We start from the raw sequence: 19,619 nt of genomic DNA, 5'->3' as shown, positions 1-19,619 counted from the left end.
GTACAGTTTTCATGCATGTAGTAAAAATTATACAGCTGGCCGTCCTCAGAACTTGCTTTCACAATATAACCACATTTAAGGTTAATGGTATAATTGTAAGTGTCCAAATGTTATTCACTCACCTTAATAAAGGTAACAACACTGCAGCATGCACAAAGCACACAAAGATGCATGCAAACATAGATGTACAATCACATGCACACAGACACACATACATGCACGTTCACATTTGCTTTCATGTGTCTGTTCTTTGAAGTGGCCACCAGAGAACAAAAGCCAGCAGATCAGTAGAGAACACAAAACACATACACACTCACACACACACACACATACAATATACACACACCTCAGCAGGCTACTGGACACAAGGCTTTGAATATGTCAAAGGTCCTGTCATAACCACATTAAAGACACACGTTTGTGTACGCACGCACGAAAACTATCCATAATGTAGTGGTAATACACAAGAATATTTGATTTACTTATAATGCAGTAAGATGAAAGCTCATCACAGCATGGGCCGTGCAAAGGGTAGGACAACATACAGAGAGCTCCATTTACCCTAAACCACGCCCACCACATCCTTCCCCCTTTTCTTTGCTTCTCTCCACAGGTCCACACTCCACATAGGACTGGAGTGGATTTATCATGCGTTCAGCTGATATGCAATATGTTCATATATGATTTTCAATGGGAAATAAAGTCACAATAAAATATATAAAAGTCACATACTTCTATATACGGTACGGAGCAGGGCTGTAACCACCATAGACATTGAGGGAGACATGTGCCCCTCCCCCCAAACCAATAGTCATAATAGTGGTCTTCTGATATGAGGTTTTTACATGGTTTATTATTAAATCATTAGATTAGGTTCCCCCACCCCCCAATCCTGAACATGTGGTTGTATCCTTTGTGCGGAGTATTAAAAAAACGCATATGTAACATGTATTTTCCAAAATACTACTGGAATTTGAATATAGCATGCTATATTAGCATGCATATATAATATGCATGCTCAAATATGTTCATGTATTTCATATATCGAGATACGACTCAAAAGAATAGGTGAATCGATTGGTGCACGAACCGTTCAAACAAATCAATTCACTAAAAAGAATCTGTTATCTTTCAAATCCTTCAAATTTATTCAGAGGAGGCTAACTGAGACTGATTAAATATTCTTCTGTGGTCTTCCTTAACCTCGTGTGAACAGAAGAGATGCCATTCAATGGACTTTAACTCTGTTGAAGCCACGCCTCCTGCCCTGAGGGGGGTTTAAAGTTTAGTCCCGGTCCTCAAACTCACTAACACTTCAGTCTGCCGCTGTGCGCCCGGTATAGATGACGCACACTAGTCAAGCGGTACGGGCTGATCGACAGAAAGAGAGGGAAAGTTTAGTGTAGAAAGGTCAGTCATTTAGACCCTAGAACAGGATGCAATCAGCACGTTTTCAGTGGGTCTAATAATAGAGTTGGGAAGGCAGGGAAGAGAAGAGAAGGAATTTACGCACGCTTCTCTCTGGATAACTGGAGTGTCCATTTGCGCGGAGTGATGGAGCTTTTGGGTTCGTGGGGTTTTGCGGTTTGGATTCCATTTCTGACGGGTTTGACTACGGCCAGTTACTCAGAAGACCAGTGCAGCTGGAGAGGAAGGTAAATATCACTCATACATGCATGCATGTTAAGAAACATATACCATTTCTGTGTTTTTAATTCCGTTAAGAACCGATGCAATTTTGGTCTGCAATGCTTTAAGGGTTTATCTATCTATCTATCTATCTATCTATCTATCTATCTATCTATCTATCTATCTATCTATCTATCTATCTATCTATCTATCTATCTATCTATCTATCTATCTGATAGCAATAGATTATTGATAGTCATAGGATAGTTTGGGGGGAAAACAATCGCACATATTGATTGGAAACATGTTGGAAACGTTGCGCAATTGCGCGCAGCGGCCAAACCTACCGCGCAAAAGGGTAAATGAAGCACTTATTATGTAAAATATGAGAGTTTGAAAAGTGTGATATGGATGGTGATGCAATCCTGATAGCCTGTAGTAATAATATGTCTGTTTGTGCAGGAAACATTTGATTGCTAAATGGGTTGGTGAACGTGTATAGTTTAAACAGTAGAGGGCGTTTACTTTTCCTTGAACTTTACGCAGTGGCCAAATTACTCCAGATTCTTTGTGCATTCATTTTTGTGTGGATATTTTTTTAATTATTTCTATGCACATTTCACAATGCACATCGTTTCAAAGCAGCCTGTAATGTCTTAAAATCCCCATTGAACATATGGAAAATATATTCGTTAGGAGAAAAAATAAAATCTTGGGGGAAAGTTTTTTGACTATACAGCATGAACATAATGGTTTACTTCTGACATTTTCCCTCAATTCCCATTTTCAAAAGAATAGTTCCCCCCTAAATGAAAATCCTCTCATCATTTACTCTTACCCTAATTCCATCCCAGATGTGTATGACTTTCTTCTTCTGCTGAACACACATGAAGATTATTAGAAGAATATTTCAGCTCTGTAGGTCCATATAATGCAAGTGAATGGTGACCAAAACGTTGAAGCTCAAACAGCACATATAGGCAGCATAAAAGTAATCCATACGACTCCAGTGGTTAAATCCATGTGTTCAAAAGCGATATAAGTGTGGGTGAGTAACAGATCAACATTTCGCTCCTTTTTTACTACAAATCTCCACTTACAAATAGTGTTCCTTAGCGCTCTTCTCTCATAAGTGTTCTTCTTTTGTTTGTGGGGATTCATATTCTTTGTGCATATCACCACCTACTGGGCAGGGAGCAGAATTTATAGTTAAAAAGGACTTAAATATTGATCTGTTTCTCACTCACACCTATCATAACGCTACTGAAGACATGGATTGAACCACTGGAGTCTTTTGGATTATGTTTATGCTGCCTTTACATGCTTTTTGAGCTTCAACGTTTTGGTCACCATTCACTTGCATTGTATGGACCTACAGAGCTGAGATATTCAGAAGAAAGAAAGTCATCCACATCTGGGATGGCATGAGGATGAGTAAATGATGAGAGAATTTTCATTTTGGGTGAACTATCACTTTAAGAGAATAACCGTGCACTAGAAAAATGTGTATTCCCTTAGTTTAGTAAGTCATATTCTCTCTGTCTCTGCAGTGGTCTTTCTCAGGCGGTGAAAAATGTGGAGCAGGTTTGGTTGAGGTGTGCAGAGGGCTCAGTTGAGTGGCTGTACCCCGCTGGAGCATTACGTTTTACTCTTTCGCCCCGTCTGCCATGGAGCGCCATGGGGCCGGGCGAGTCCAACAGAAGTCCGGTGTCGGCCTGCGTTAAGCAAGATCCACACTGGGGTGGGGCTCAACTCTACCTGGAGCGAGACGGGGTCCTGGAGCTTCTGGTGGGAGATGAGGGCGAGACACCCGGCCCCGCCCATGTGCGCTGCTTCAGTGCCATGACTGGAGAAAGACTGGCCCTCTTCCTCCAGGCAACACCCCACCAGGACATTAGCAAACGCATTGCAGCATTTCGCTACGAGCTGAGAGGTGATTGGACAGCGCAGCCGTCAGTAAACACGGATCCAATCAGCAGCAAAGGTGAGTTTTCTGAAAGACACAGCAGTGGTTTGTGAATGCGCATTATGCGTATTATATATTCTAAAGGAATGTTCCGGGTTCAATACAAGTTAAGCTCAACAGCATTTGTGGTGTAATGTTAATTATTACCACAAAAAATGTATTAGACTTGCTCTTCATTAAAAAAAACAATTTAAAAAATTAAAATACGATTACACTAAGGCACTCACAATGGAAGTGAATGGGGCAAATTCATATACATTAAAATACACACTGTTTAAAAATTATAGCCAGATGTAAATATTATGCATGTTAGCAAGATGATAGTGCAATATAATCGCTTACTAACCTTATCTGTGTAAAGTCATATTCAATACAGTGATTACAGGGGTTTGTTGTCATGACAACAAAGTTGTAATATTGGATATAACTTACATTAACCCTTTAATCTTAACTTGTCTTGAGTTTAGAGTTTCACAATTCACATTTATTAAGGCTAACCACCAACAAGGGGTTGATCTTTATGGTTTTTTAATGGCTGATGCCAATATATATAGAGCAGGGTGGCCGATGCATAATACAGCTTAATGATTGTGAAAGTGATGTCCACAAAATTGATAAACCCAAATAAAAACGTCAGCCAAAAATCTGCCAAAAATGACTACTTTTAACATCTCAGTAACTTCAGAAATATCTACCCAGGCAAATTCTGTCTTAGTTTGCAAAGAAATCCAGAATTCTCCTGCAAACCTGAGAAAATGTTGGCGCAAATGCATGTAGCAGCCAAAGCTACCGTGCAGAAAAGTAAATGAAGGGTGGTTGATGACCGAGCGAATGCAGATTTGACATAATACAACTCAATAATGAAATATTAGATGCCCACAAAACTGATGAAATCGAACAAACAGTTATTTTACAGAACATTTACAAAACCAAAATCACTACATCTCAGACCTTCAAAAACATTTACACAGAAATCCAGAATTCTTGTGCAAACCTGTGAAGGTTGATGGTTCTGCAGTAGGCTACTGTGAAACTATGCAAGGTTGGATGAAGTTCTAGCAAATGAAGTTAAGTTTGACTTGGCCTGTGACCTCTGAGTGGATGGGGGGTTTCAGTCAAGAGTGCCCATCAATCGATAGAGACAGGCTAACAACTAAAGCATGAACAGAGCATGCTTGAACGTTTTCGTGGGTTTCGAGCTCATTACCACAACTCTGAAAAACAATGTGCACGTTCTAAATAGCTTGCATTTAACATGTTATTGTAACAATGCAATTATTTAAATGTAAACTGTCTAGGTCGTCTCAGCTGGGCAACTACTTCCAGCCAGTTGTGAGAAACGGGGGAGGGAGTGTTTGGATTTGAAAACAGGAAAAGATGAGGAGGGGGTAGGGAGAGAAAAACAAAAAGCTTAGTATGGGGGGGTTGTCTCCATAGTGAGCCATTTCAGGGAACTGCATGAGAGTGCAGTCGCCATGGTAACGGGGGGTTGGGATGGGAACCACACAACTGAAAAGTAGATCTTTTGTTCGGAGTTTTGGGAGCAGAGAGGAAAGACAGGGAAAGATGTTTAAAAGTTTTAAAGGGCCAACAACTTTCTCTTACACACCCACGCAGATATTTGGAAACACATGTTGCACAGTTTGAAAGTTTGCACGTGTATCTGCAGATATACGTTGGGGACTTTGAAGCTTTTATTTATGTCATATTTTAGTAACGATTCAAAAAGATGATTTTGAGGGTACTTGGAAATGTAAATGGCTTTTGGACACCATCATGATAGTAATACTATGGTTTTCCTATGTAACTTGGAGTACCATGTAAATATCATACTATATAAACATTTTAATCATACAAAACCATGTCTGTGAAGATTCTCAATGATCTAGGTCATAGTAGAATGTTCTAGTCACATTGTGCATTGATTTAACCTAAAATGTAACCTTTATCATGCATGGTGTATAAATCATAGTACCACAATATTTCCTTCAAGTAGCATCATTATACTATTATTTTGTATGTTCTAAAGGGTTCGAACTCAAACTTTAGAGCCTCGGATAATACAAGATGTTTCAAAGTTGATTAGTGTCTGTGTTGGTGGTTTTTGTGAGATATATTCAGCTATCCCATTGCTGGCGCATGTAGATAGAAAGCCAAAGCAACTCCATGGGGGGAAGAGGGAAGTGTTAGGTGCTGAATTAAGAGGACACACACCTCTTAAACTAGCTTTGATCAGGTGAGGTACGTCACACCTATCAGAAGGTCAGTTATATGGTGTTGTAAACAGCCACCCACGCAACTGTTGCAGAGTTATAAAATAACAGCTGCACATTACATCATGCATGCACGGCTTTGACTCATGCTGTTATGCTATGTGACTTCCATCACTTACACTTTTTCCCTTTTGTTCTCTTTCTTAGGAGCTTGCAGACCGTGCAATAACACTGAGATTTTGATGGCTGTGTGCACCAGTGACTTTGGTAAGCTTTTGGACTTTTTGGTTCTTGCTTTCATTTTAGCATTGGTGCATTTGGGGGGTTGAGAGTCGTCGAAGTTAGCCCATATGAAAGAAAAAACACAAACGAGATCTCTTTAATATCTTGATTGTTTATCACAGACAACACTGATTAAGTCTCTTGCTTCTCAGATGTATCTCCTGAGAAAAGGACCCCATCTCACTTGGGTCTTTTCTATTGTTTCAGAAAATCTCAAACTGTGCTCAAATCTGCCAAGATACCAAAAGTCTAGAGTAAAAAATCAGAAATTTCAATGTTCAAAAATGAAAAGTTAAGTCTGAAAGTTAAACACTATTAAAAGAAAACAGATGGATGTATCAGTTAGAAAAGTGATAGCAACCCGAGTCAGAACAGTATGAAGGTCTGTGCCAAAATTGGTGGATGTAGCTTGAAAGCTTGTGGAGGAGTTGCCGTCTGAAGTTTTGGTCTTTGTTAATGTATTAAAAAAATACGTAACCATGTCTTTGGAATACTGTTATGTTGGCTTCATTATATTTTTACCATTTAACACTTATATTCTCTGTGTTTTCAGTGGTTCGTGGAAATATTCGTTCAGTGGAAAAGGACTTGGATCGTGGGGCAGCAGTGATCAAAGTGAGCGCCACACGCGTCTACCGACAAAAGTTTGCACTGTTCCCTGATAGCGGCCGCCTGACGCGGTCAGGAGAGATTCGTACACCATTACAGTGCGGCGTTCGTCCCGGCGCTGGTAGCTTCCTGTTTACTGGTCGTGTGCACTTCGGAGAGGCGTGGCTTGGCTGTGCTCCACGTTATAAAGACTTCCTGAAGGCATACGAGCAGGCCAAACAGTCCCTTACGATCCCTTGCACTCTGGTGAACGACTGATGGAATGTATGAGAAGAAACCAGGTGGACACTTGACTGTCACAGAATTGTTCATCTCAGAAGATTTGCTGTGAAATAAGGATCCGTCACTCTTTGTGAGAAGCTCCAAATATTTCTCTAGTGATTCTCTGGAAAGGACAAGGTTGAGCGGCGATAAATGGACACTGTGACATAGAAAGTCACTAGGAAAGAAGTCTCAGTGAAGTTCATTGGATCAAGAAGGATATCTGAATAAGGACTTTTGTGGTTTAATATGTGTTGATATATCTAATCGCACGTGTTTAACCCAGAGTGCCCTGATTTCTCACAACATTTGGATCCTCAAAGCAGGAGCCCTTATTTAAACTCAGGAAATTGTGTCTTTGGACACTTGTGATATGAACGTCATATCATCCAAATATCCAAAGTCCACATGATGTTGGGGGCACACTCCAAACCCCCCTGTGGGATGAGTGAGTAAACAAGCTGGACGCAATACATGTAGCGCAGTCGTTTTTTGCAGTATTTAATGCCATTTGATAAACCTTTTGATTTGACATTCTGTACATGAACAGAGAACATTTTTAAAACACTTGGTTGAGATTTTGTATTGAGAATATATATATATATATATATATATATACTAGTGGCCAAAAGTATGGAATAATGTACAGATTGTTCTCTTATGGAAAGAAATTGGTACTTTTATTCACCAAAGTGGCATTCAGCTGATCACAATGTATCAGTCAGGACATTACTGATGTGAAAAATTACTATTACAATTTGTTCAGAACTTCTTGAACTACTTCAGAGAGTTCTCATCTGAAAAATCCTCCACGTGCAGCAATGACAGCTTTGTAGATCTTTAGCATTCTAGCTGTCAGTTTGTTCAGATACTCCGGTGACCTTTCACCCCACACTTCCTGTAGCACTTGCCATAGATGTGACTGTCTTGTCGGGCTCTTCTCTCGCACCTTACAGTCTAGCTGATCCCACAAAAGCTCAATGAGGTTAAGATCCATAACACTCTTTTCCAATTATCCATTGTCCAATGTCTGTTTCTTTGCCCACTCAAACCTTTTCTTTTTGTTTTCTGTTTCAAAAGTGGCTTTTTCTTTGCAATTCTTCCCATAAGACCTCCTGAGTCTTCTCTTTACTGTTGTACATGAAACTGGTGTTGAGCGGGTAGAATTCAATAAAGCTGTCAGCGGAGGACATGTGAGGCGTCTATTTCTCAAACTAGAGACTCTGATGTACTTATCCTCTTGTTTAGTTGTACATCTGGTCTTCCACATCTCTTTCTGTCCTTGTTAGAGACAGTTGTGCTTTGTTTTTGAAGACTGTAGTTACACCTTTGTATGAAATCTGCAGTTTTATGGCAATTTCAAGCATCGTTCCTCAATACAATGACTGACTGATGAGTTTCTAGAGAAAACTGTTTCTTTTTTGCCATTTTTGAAATAATATTGACCTCAACACATGCCAGTCTATTGCATACTGTGGTAACTCAAAAACAAACACAAAGACGACATTAAGCTTCATTTATGAACCAAACAACTTTCAACTGTGTTTGATATAATGACAAGTGATTTTCTAGAATCAAATGATCAATTTAGCATGATTACTCAAGGATAAGGTGTTGGAGTGATGCTGCTGTCTAGATTTGATCAAAAATGACTTTTTTTTTTTTTCAAATAGTGATGTGCCGTTTTATACATCAGTAATGTCCTGACTACACTTTGTGATCAGTTGAATGCCACTTTGGTGAATTAAAGTACCAATTTCCTTCCAACACAGTAAAATCTATGCATTGTTCCAAACTTTTGGCCGCCAGTGTATGTCTGTATACATTATATTAAAAAGTTTATAAAATCGCATCTATTGTCTAAATTTGCACTGGTAAAAAGAAGAGAATGAGGGCGATGCAGCAGGCACTGAGAACCAAAATGCACTATATGTAGCATAGCACAGGAAGATGTTTTATAGATATATAAAATATGATATCAACTACGGTTTATATGCTAACAAGCTGAGAATAGCTACCAGCTAATATGAAAGTAAAAGTAATGGAAACAATACAATAGATACAATAATGATAATATATGAATTACTCCATGGTTACAGATAGCATGCCCTAATTACCTCATTGCTAACATTGCATTTTCTACTGTACCAATAGTTTGCTTTTTTGTTGGAAGTATTTGACTAATGCTTTCAAGCTGATAGCATTTACTGTATGCTATACTTAAGTTTACCCTTGTGCTAGACTAAAAAAGTAATATTGCCACATTACCTTGATTTAGCTTAAGGCTAGGGTTAAGGTGTTTTTCCGTGTGCCGTTCCGTCTTGCGCACTATCAAGCGCTCGGCCTTTCAAAGTATATTTGTTTGAACGCAAACTCATACAGAAGCGTTTGATGCATGTGCACTACTAGTACTTAGTGACATGACACATGCAGACGAGGACTGCCTGCGTGTCTAGAAATACTAGGTTGCATGTGGACAGTCCGCATCTTCTGTGCTGATGATGAAAGTTGTTACACGTACTGTGCGTGAAACGTAGCGGCACACTGATTACCAAAGTAAACGTTGGCCTTTATTCACCGAGGAGGAAGCAGTTCAGAGTACTTTTACTCTGACAAACATATCTTGTATTGAACCCAGAATATTCCTTCAACTGAAGTTAAGCACAATCAACAGCATTTGTGGCATAATGTTGATTACTACCAAAATGTATTTGACTCGTCCCTCCTTTTCTTTGAATATGGAGGTTACAGTGGAAGTGAGAGGAGACATTTTTGGAGGGTTTAACGGCAGAAATGTGAGGCTTAGGCTATCATTTTATAAAAGCACTTTCTTCTGTTAAAACTTGTGTATTATTTAAACTCTAAAGTTGTTTAAATTGTCATTTTTACAATCATTTTAGTGTTTCAAGGTTGGTTGACATTACATCGTCATGGCAACGAAGTTGTAAAATTGGCTAAAACATTACACTGAAAAGGTTAAGTGATTTTATCACACTAAAATCATGTCAACACACAGATCGTTAATGTCTTGTGGCTATACTTTTGAAAAAGTTGGTATTTTAACGTTCAAAAATTGCCCCCTATTCACTTCCATTGTAAGTGCCTCACGGTAACCTCGATTTTTGCTTCTTCTTTTTTAAGAAAAGGAGGAACGAGTCAAAACCAATTGTTCTGGTAATCAACATTATGCCACAAATGCTGTCAATTGAGCTTAACTTGTATTGAACCTGAATATTCCTTTAAATGTATAAGTATGCGTTCACACTGACCACGATTTTTTTGCGAATGAGCAATGACGCAATATGCATTTAAATTTATGCATTTGGCAGACGCTTTTATCCAAAGCGACTTACAGTGCACTTATTACAGGGACAATCCCCCCGGAGCAACCTGGAGTTAAGTGTTTTGCTCAAGGACACAATGGTGGTGGCTGTGGGGATCAAACCAGCAACCTTCTGCTTACCAGTTCCGTGCTTTAGCCCACTACGCCACCACCACTCCAATGGGAGTGCAGACAGTGGAGGTCACATGATCCACCTCCAAGTACTGTTGGATTCTGCAGTCAAGTAGGAAAGCCTTGGCCACTTCAAGCGCTGTCATTGTGAACACAACTTAACAGGGTGCAATCTGAACTCTGGCAAGATATTATTAGTAGTTTATACTGAATATACAGGATATACTTACTATATTATCTATAACGATTTATCTTTAAAGCTAAACTCCCAGATGGTATGGGGTCATAAAATCAGATTATATTCTTTCAGTAGTGAATTCAACACTGGTGTTGCCCCTCTCTTTCTATTGCTCTCCTGCCCCCAAACTCATCACCAAAATATTCATTGCTACTGTTCCTATCAGAGCTTTTAGTGAGTTTTACTGCTGGTCTCAGGCATGACGGCAAACACTGTCCTCATTCTAATTCCATTCATCCACTGTTGCTTTTGTCCTTTTATACCATCATTGTCAACCATGTATGTGCACTAAACAAATGAAGAGAGAAACCAAACATGGAGAGTGAACAGAAATGCAAAGCTGCCATATTTTATGCTGCCTGTGTTTGTCATTAATGTTGAACTGTGTCATTAAAAAACAATGTGACTGCTGTATGTAAAATGAATATGTGTGTTTATGTGTATATCAATGTATATAAGATGTTTTTAGAAAAAACTGGATTTAAGAAATATTGTTAACATTGTAGAGTGTGTATGAAAGTCTTCTGCTTAAACAGAAGTCTCTTTTTATGATTAAAAAAAATCATATCTAATTTGTTTGTCTGGTTGACTTTTTAAGTTTCTCTTATTACTTAGTTGCAAACTAGGCACACAGTGACATTTATAAACAAATATTTCAAAAATAATGAAGATTTAAAGCCCATCCATTGTAAGTTGCAACGGCTGTGTTGCTGTCTTATAGGCCATAACAGGAAAATGAGGAAGGGTGTTGTTGAGCTATACAGGGGGTGGGTGTGTGTTTGTGTGTGTGTGTGTGTGTGTGTGTGTGTGTGTGTGTGTGTGTGTGTGTGTGTGTGTGTGTGTGTGTGTGTGTGTGTGTGTGTGTGTTCAGGTGTACCGTTGTATGTGAGCTCCAGAGATAGAACAGGAAATGAGAGCAGCCCAAACCTCAGACATTTGCACTCTGACCTGGATACACAACATTGCAAAAGTCTGTTACTATTCTTCAGTTTCCTGCAGATGTGAACTCTAGAGGAGCTACAACAACAATGACTATCACACAAATCACGAGTAAAAGGGCTTCATCAGTTCATAAATACTAATACTTCGCCTTGTTTCTTATACAAAGCCATCTTATGACATCTAATACATTTTAACATTTGCATTACATGACCAACTACATTTACAAGCTTGTTTGATTGCTATAAAATTTCCCAGTAGCTCAACTGATGGAGCGTTGCACTTGTGATGCAAAGGATCAGGGTCCTGAAGAGCACGCGAGTGGACACGTGAGACAAAATGATCTGGTGGTGGCTCAGCAGTTGAGGCTCTGGGTTACTGACCAGAAGGTCGAAGGTTCAAGCCCCACCACTCCAGTGGTGCCGTATCATGGCTGACCCTGCACACTTAGCTAGGGTACGTGCAAACAAATAAATTTCACTGTATATATGCAAAAATGTACGTATAATGTGTGACCAAAATAAAGGCTTCTATTCTACTGCGATACCTGTAATCAACCATTTAATGCCATCTTACAAAAATGTTGCCACAGTTACATCATTTTCATTAGATTGCACATTCATTCATATAGGATAACCAGATATTCCTGTTAGCATTAAACAAATTAAAAGAAAATAATTAAGCATTTAATATTAGATTAAATCAAATAAGAACATCTGGAACATAGTGTGCAAAGCAAAGCCATTTTAATTACTAAACACATATACAAACTACTGGTAAGAGTATATTGTATATTGTCTGTGTGCACCACTGAGTTTGAGACAGTATATTACTACTGTTTCAATTGTTGATGTGCCAAGCAGCCATTTTGGATTCTGAAGTCAGGATTGTTGCGGTTCCTCTGAGTTACAGAGTTGGAACTCCGACTTGAGGGGACATTCCAGTTAAAAGTTCCAACTGGGAACTCGGAATTTCCAACTTCCGAATACAAATGGAATGCACCATGTATTTGTTATGGTTACATAGCGTAACTATAGTTTCCATAACAGTTACACCTCATTCAACCATTGTACAGATGTAGACATTTGGTTCAGATTAATACAAATTAAAAGGGCGGCTGTGGCTCAGGTGGTAGAGCGGGTTGTTCGATTCCCGGCCCACACGACTCCACATGTTGAAGTGTCCTTGGGTAAGACACTGAACACCAAGTTGCTCCCAATGGCAGGCTAGCACCTTGCATGGCAGCTCTGCCATCATGTGTGTATGAATGGGTGAATGAGTCACAGTGTATAGTGCTTTGAATATCGCTAAGTTTAAAAAGGCACTATATAAGTGCAGACTATTTATCATTTACAAAATTGGTGTTGCAATATTTATATAAAATGCAATATTCTATTTGATGCATATTAAATATTTTTTAACTAAGATCTGGGTCATTAGTTAAATGTGCATTTTCTAAAGAGAATATCAGCACTCTTGCATTGTGTGCATCCTGACATAACACTCCAACCCCCTTAAGAACGCAAGTTCTTCAGCAACACACACTTTTGTTCCTTAAGAGTCTGCAGATGGCCGTAATCCCATTAAAATGCGGAGGGAAAGGCTGTGTGTGATTGTGTGTGTGGAGCAGAGCTCCTCAGGTCGGGTTGGGAAGTTATTCTTATTTCCCGCCAAAAGAACCTAATTATCACCTCCAGCACACAAAAAGAAGCTTCAAACTTAATTTCGGAAGAAGCATATTTCCCCTTCTGTCGCTCTCTCCACGTTGTGTCGGAGAAGCGACACTAGGGGTCTCTCTTGAGCGCCGATATTCACCACTGATCTTATTGAAAAGGGCCAATGGGAGTTGGCAGTTGGTATTTGCATACCCCGCCCCCGGACATACGGGTATTTAAGCGGGGCAAATACGGGAGTTCATTCAGGAAATTTCTTCGGAGCCGATGGTCTGTCTGCAGTTTGCTGCGAGTTACACGCCACTTAAACGTTCCTGTTTTCCTCTGACGATCTGCATGCTGTTGGATCTTGACGGCGCACAACAGCGGCTTTCTCCTTCTCAGTGCACGGCGTGCATTGTTGCCCCTGAGTGCTTCGACAGCGCAGACACGTACACATACACACTGTGTATTAAAAGAGTTTTTTACTAAAAGAGTAATTTTCTCTAAAAGAGCAAACACAGAGGCGTTGAACGTCCTTTTAAGGACCCGTCTTTTTCAAGATGCCTTTCCGCCCCTGTGTCATTCCTGGATGAGGTAGAGTGCTCTCTGCTTCAGACGGCCACAGGCGCTGTCTCGTGTGTTTGGGCCGCGATCACACCGAGGCGGCGTTTGTGGATGGTTCATGTTCTCACTGCGACCATGACCACGTTGCGGTCGGCGCTCGCTTTCAACAGAAAGCAAGCCACCCCAGCTGCATTGCTCCTTCTTCCCACGGGATTAAGGACGGTGCGGTTGGCGCTGGGGGCGATTTGGGGTCGGCAGCGGGTGCAGTTTCGCCGGGTAGCCCCCCGCGAACCTCCCGTTCCCCGACACGCTCACTGGTCTCCGTCCACGCTCGCGGCGATAGCGGCTCGCCTCAAGGCCCGGCTGTCTATCCTCCCGAGTCCGAAGCAGATGAGCTCGCCGCTGCATCGGAGAGTCGCGGTGTCTGATGCCGAGGACTCCCTGGACTGCCGCCGGGCCAGCAGGCCCAGGCTGAGGCCGACGCTCAGATGTCCGACATGCTTGCCCGGCCGCCTTGAGCGTGGGGTTGGACTGGAACCCTCCATCCTCCCCACAGCCTTCTCGGTTGGATGATTGGTTCCTGGGGGCAGCGCCGTTCGCGGCCTCGCAACCCCCCGGTCCCTTTCTTCCCGGAGGTGCATGATGAGCTGACGTCTACGTGGAGAGCCCCGCTCTCCGCTCGTCTAGGTGCCACCCGCTCCACTCTCTCCACCCTCGACGGCGGAGAGCGCCACGGGTACGACGCGATTCCCCAGGTTGATAGGGCAGTTGCGCACCATCTATGCCCCGGTAGCCCTACCTCCTGGCGGGGTCGCCCCGTACTCCCATCCAAGCCCTGTAGGACAACATCCTCGCTAAACGCGAAGGCCTACATTACGGCTGGACGCGCTGCCTCTGCCCTGCATGCGATGGCCCTCCTGCAAGTCTACCAGGCCAAAGCTCTCAGAAACATGCACGGGGTTGGACCTGATCCTGACGTGCTGCAGGAACTGCGCTCAGCAACCGACCTCGCCCTGAGAGCGACGAAGGCCACAGCGCAGGCACTCGGACAGACGATGGCCACCCTAGTGGTCCATCTTTGGCTCAACCTGGTCGAGATGCATGAGGCTGACAAAAACCGCTTCCTGGACGCACCTGTCTCCCAGATTGGCCTTTTCGGTGACACCGTCGAGGACTTCGCCCAACAGTTCTCCGCGGTGAAGAAGCAGACGGAGGCCATTTCGCACATCATGCCCCGCCGCAGACCTGCCGCTACGGGCCCTGCCCCGTCCCCTGCGTCCCCCTGCGAGGAAACCAGCTCCTGCTCCGCCTCAACCCGGGCCCAGCTCTCAGCCCCAGCATCGAGCACTCCGCAGGCGGCGCACGCCCCCTGTCTCACGAACCCCCTCCAGGACCCGGAAGGCTCCCAAGCGTTCCTGAGACAGCCGACCCAGAGCCGAAGACGTTAGCTCCGGAGGTGGTAAGACTGCTCCTTCCCCCGGTGGAGGGCCGGGAGGAGAATCCTTTGTTTTTTCATTTGCCACACCCCCTGACGGGGGCTGTGGTACCCACATTCTCAATAAAAGAGCTATTTCCTTTGCCTCTGGGTCACCTGGCCCGCAAATGCCGTTTTCACTGCAATGTGCTTTCAGATCACAACAGTCCCGGTACACCGGACGCGGCGATCCCGCCTTCCGCCTGCCCACGACTGTCCCCCGGCCGGCCGGTTCAGACGAGTCCAGAGGACGCCAACATCAGACCTCCTCCTCAGTCAAGAACCCGCCCCTGCCGGGCGCGGAGCAAGGTAAGTGCTTTGAGTCTATTCTCAGCACCTCAGCCTCAGGCCGCAACGAAGCCGCCCGACGCTGCATTACTTGTTCCGCCCGCTGCGAGGCCCGCCGGGTATGTCCAAAATACTCGTCCCTTTGGTGCCCCTAGCGCAGAGCTGGGAAGCATGGCTTTCGCTTCCCAATGCATCACGCTGGCTGCACCAGACCATTCGACTTCGATTACGCAATTCAGTTTGCCCGGCTCCGCCCCCTTCAGGAGCGTCCACTTTCCGCAGTACACGGCGAGCACGCCAGTTCCCTGCGCATGGAAATCGCGACCCTCTTAGCCAAGGGTGCGGTAGAGCCCGTCCCTCCAACCGAAATGAGGAAGGGTTTCTACAGCCCTTACTTCATTGTACCCAAGAAAGGCGTGGCTTACGACCAATCCTGGACTTGCGAGTTTTCAATCGGGCCTTGTTAAAACTCCCGTTCAAAATGCTTACGCAGAGAAATATTCTGGCTGGCGTTCAGCATCTAGATTGGTTCGCAGCGGTGGACCTGAAGGAGCGTACTTCCACGTCTCAATTCTGCCAAGACACCGACCCTTCCTACGGTTCGCGTTCGACGGCCAGGCGTTTCAGTACAAAGTCCTCCCTTCGGCCTGTCTCTGTCCCCTGCGTCTTCACGGAAGTCGCAGAGGTGGCCCTTGCCCCGCTACGAGTAGCCGGCATCCACATTCTCAACTACCTCGACGACTGGCTCATCCTAGCACACTCTCGAGAGTTACTATGCACACACAGAGACCAGGTGCTCCGGCACCTCAGCCGCTTGGGGCTTCAGGTCAACTGGGAAAAGAGCAAGCTCACTCCGGTTCAGAGCATCTCTTTTCTCGGGTTGGAGTTAGACTCCGTCTCAATGACAGCACGTCTCACGAGCGAGCGTGCTCAGTCAGTGCTGGACTGCCTCGCTTCCTTCAAGCCAGGCACAGTGGTCCCTCTAAAAATTTTCCAGAGGCTCCTGGGGCATATGGCGTCCTCCGCGGCGGTCGCGCCGCTGGGGTTGATGCATATGAGACCACTCCAGCACTGGCTCCAGACTCGAGTCCCGAGACAAGCATAGCACCGCGGCACGCATCGGGTAAGGATCACCCCCGCCTGCCTCAAAACACTCCAACCCTGGACAGACCTCTGCTTTTTACGGGCAGGAGTGCCCCTGCAGCAGGTGTGAAATCCCAGAGTTGACACATGCTATCATTGTTTTCCATCTTGTACAACACACACATCTCAGCTGATGTCCAGATAAACCTGCTTTAGTGTTTCATGGCCCATTAAACTACAGGGAGTCTCAAAAGTCTCACAGCCCCAACTACTATATGCCAAGGACTAGTAGACTAGCATACTATGAATTTATGAAGGACAACCCTCCTCCTTCTGTTCTGTTGTCAAATTCTGTTGTAATTATAGTCCCACGTGAACTACAGTACACTACTATAAACCATGGGATGGTAACTTGATCTTAAATAAGTTAAATTAATAGGTGCCGTTAATGTTCCTTTCATGAATGTAATACGTACATAATACACAATAAACTGTTTAGCATTGTATAGCTAGTATGAGTGTAGTAATGTTCATGTTAACATGTTATCTTGTATTACCATATATTTAAGAATGAATGGTGTGGCAGGGCGGAGGGCGGGGCCGGGACATGATCCTACACACCCGGTCCCGTAATAGGCTAATCAAGCCTCCGAGAGGGATAAAGGTCAACTGCAGAGGATCGTGTGGGAGAGAGAGATCTTTTACAGATATGTCCGTCATATGTGTGTGTTTGTCTTTTATGTTTGTCATTAAAACTATTATTTATATTATCAAGCCGGTTCTCACCTCCTCCTTTCCATTGACTTCTTTACACTGGTGCCGAAATCCGGGAAGGAGGAGGGATAGGCCGTAGTAGAGTTCTCGCCACTACCGTCCACCCCAATGGAGCAGCCGCGGCCATCTGCCGGGGGACGAGGAGCCCAGCCGCCTAGAAGAGGACAACGGCCGCCGACCGCGAGGGGAGAAGGGGCTCCTATCCGACCGCCTGGAGCAGTCAGGGCCGCTCCCAGGGGCGCAGGAGTCGCCTACCGGCCAATGAAACGCAGCAGGGTTTGAGACCGCGAGCGGGGAGGGGCTCGCTGCCGACCGCCTGGAGCGAGAGAACCGCTGCCAGGGGCGGGGGAGACCCCTTCTGTTCCCCGAGAACGCGGCTGGGCGTTCCGTCCGCCAGGGGCTGGAGGACTGCCTCTGATCTGCCCGGAGAGGTGCGATTGTCGTCCGTTGGAGTGTGGAGGAGTGGCCGAGGTACAAGCTGCGGCGTATCGGTGAACTGGTGAGTAAGAGTTTTTTGTTTTTTTTATCTCTCTCCTCTCTCTCTCTCACTGCCGCTCTGCATTGGCCTTTTCCCTCTTTTAAAAATTTTACAGTGTTTTTTGGTGGGGTACTACACTGTTACATGAAGTACCCCCAAATTATTGTTTAATTATTTCTGTTTCCCTCCCTTGTCCCTCCCTCGTCCAGGTAGACGGGGATGACCTGCCGGCAGACGAGGCTTAGAGCACGCCCTCCCCCAGGGAAAGAGGGGCTCCCCAGCCTGAGAGAACGAGGGAGGAATGTGGCAGGGTGGAGGGCGGGGCCGGGTCGTGATCCTACACACCCGGTCCCATATTAGGCTAATCAAGCCTCCAAGAGGGATAAAGGTCGACTGCAGAGAATCGTGCGGGAGATGTCCGTCATGTGTGTGTTTGTCTTTTAAGTTTGTCATTAAAAATATTATTTATATTATCAAGCCGTTTCTCGCCTTCTCCTTTCCATTGACTTCTTTACAAATGGTTATTTGTTTTAATTGTGTACTATAAATGTAAGCGCAGTGTAGTTCTAGCAGGAAGACTAGCAGCTGTACATCATCGCACCATTAGCTGGGTAATTCCCAGCCAATCACATGTAAGCCACTGCTTTATAAGTCTGCTCACAATCTATCACATTGCTGCTTCAGTGCTAACACGGCAACCTCCACCACCCCACCACCACCTGTTGAGTCCCGTCCTGCACGGGGGTAGGCTCCTCGCCCTAGACTCTTATCTCCGGCAGGATATGACGGTTCCGAGTACAAATTCTTCGGACCGCTAGACGGGGCTTACGCCAAAGAGAGACATTACATTTCTGTTTTATATTCATCAAATAAATGTCATCTTACATTTCACTCAATTCTGTGAGTCTTCCTGATAGAATGTGCTTTTCTGTGTATAGTGAAGGGTGAGTAAATGATGAGAGAATTTTCACTTTTGGGTGAATAATCCCTTTAACTTAATCCACTTCTGAATTAACTTTCCTTTTCAGCTGACATCACCAAGCCCTCTTATTTTTCAATGCCTACCCTCCACCACCTGTCTTTAAGAGAGCACTTTACACCATTCAATCAATTCCTGGTGGATAAAATCAAGTGCCACCCAACATTTGTTTCTTGCTGAATATCCTGTTTCACTCAGGAACATGTCACATTATGTAAGTTAATGGATTGTGAACACTGTTTCATGAATTTATGTTGTTTGCTATTGTTATTGGCAAGTTGGCAGCCAATCACAAGTACTCAGTATTTACTGTTTTTACACTGTGACATGATGGACACTGTAAAGGAGGAACAAATTAGACTATGACATACTCTAACTGTATAAAAAGTTGCATTGTTTCTAACATAGGAAAACAAAAAGATAGTTGATCCAAAAATAAAAAGTGTCATCATTTACTCATCCTCATGTTGTTCCAACCACAAAACTATTCCACTGTCCCATTTGCTGATTTCAATACAACTGATTTCAGGCACAACAGTTGATAGTGCCTCACTTTAAGCTTAATGAAGGACTCAAAAGTATCATGTGCGACTTGTGCGTCTTATTCCAAGTCTTCTGAAAACAAATAAGTTTTGGTGAGAAACAGAATGAAATTGCAGTTATTTTACTGTGAAAATCTTCTTCTTTGCACACAGCGTTTAATTTCACATCGTTTTTTTGATGAAAAGGTCCT

At 43.7% G+C, this 19,619-nt stretch overlaps 1 protein-coding gene across 1 annotated transcript; it reads left to right on the top strand.

Annotated features, from left to right (window-relative positions):
• Nucleotides 1-1,329: 1,329 nt before the first annotated feature.
• On the top strand, nucleotides 1,330-11,158 carry LOC127634947 (meteorin-like). The gene is made up of 4 exons (XM_052114719.1): nucleotides 1,330-1,655; nucleotides 3,180-3,613; nucleotides 6,016-6,075; nucleotides 6,644-11,158. The coding sequence occupies exons 1-4, from the start codon at nucleotides 1,555-1,557 to the stop codon at nucleotides 6,955-6,957; spliced, it is 909 nt and encodes a 302-aa protein (XP_051970679.1). The 5' UTR covers nucleotides 1,330-1,554; the 3' UTR covers nucleotides 6,958-11,158.
• The last annotated feature ends 8,461 nt before the right edge of the window (nucleotides 11,159-19,619 follow it).

This window comes from Xyrauchen texanus, chromosome 42 (assembly GCF_025860055.1).
Source record: "Xyrauchen texanus isolate HMW12.3.18 chromosome 42, RBS_HiC_50CHRs, whole genome shotgun sequence".
Classification (NCBI taxonomy): Eukaryota; Metazoa; Chordata; class Actinopteri; order Cypriniformes; family Catostomidae; genus Xyrauchen; species Xyrauchen texanus.
The sequence above is the reverse complement of the archived record's forward strand: the minus strand, read 5'-3'. Positions and strand labels throughout refer to the sequence as shown.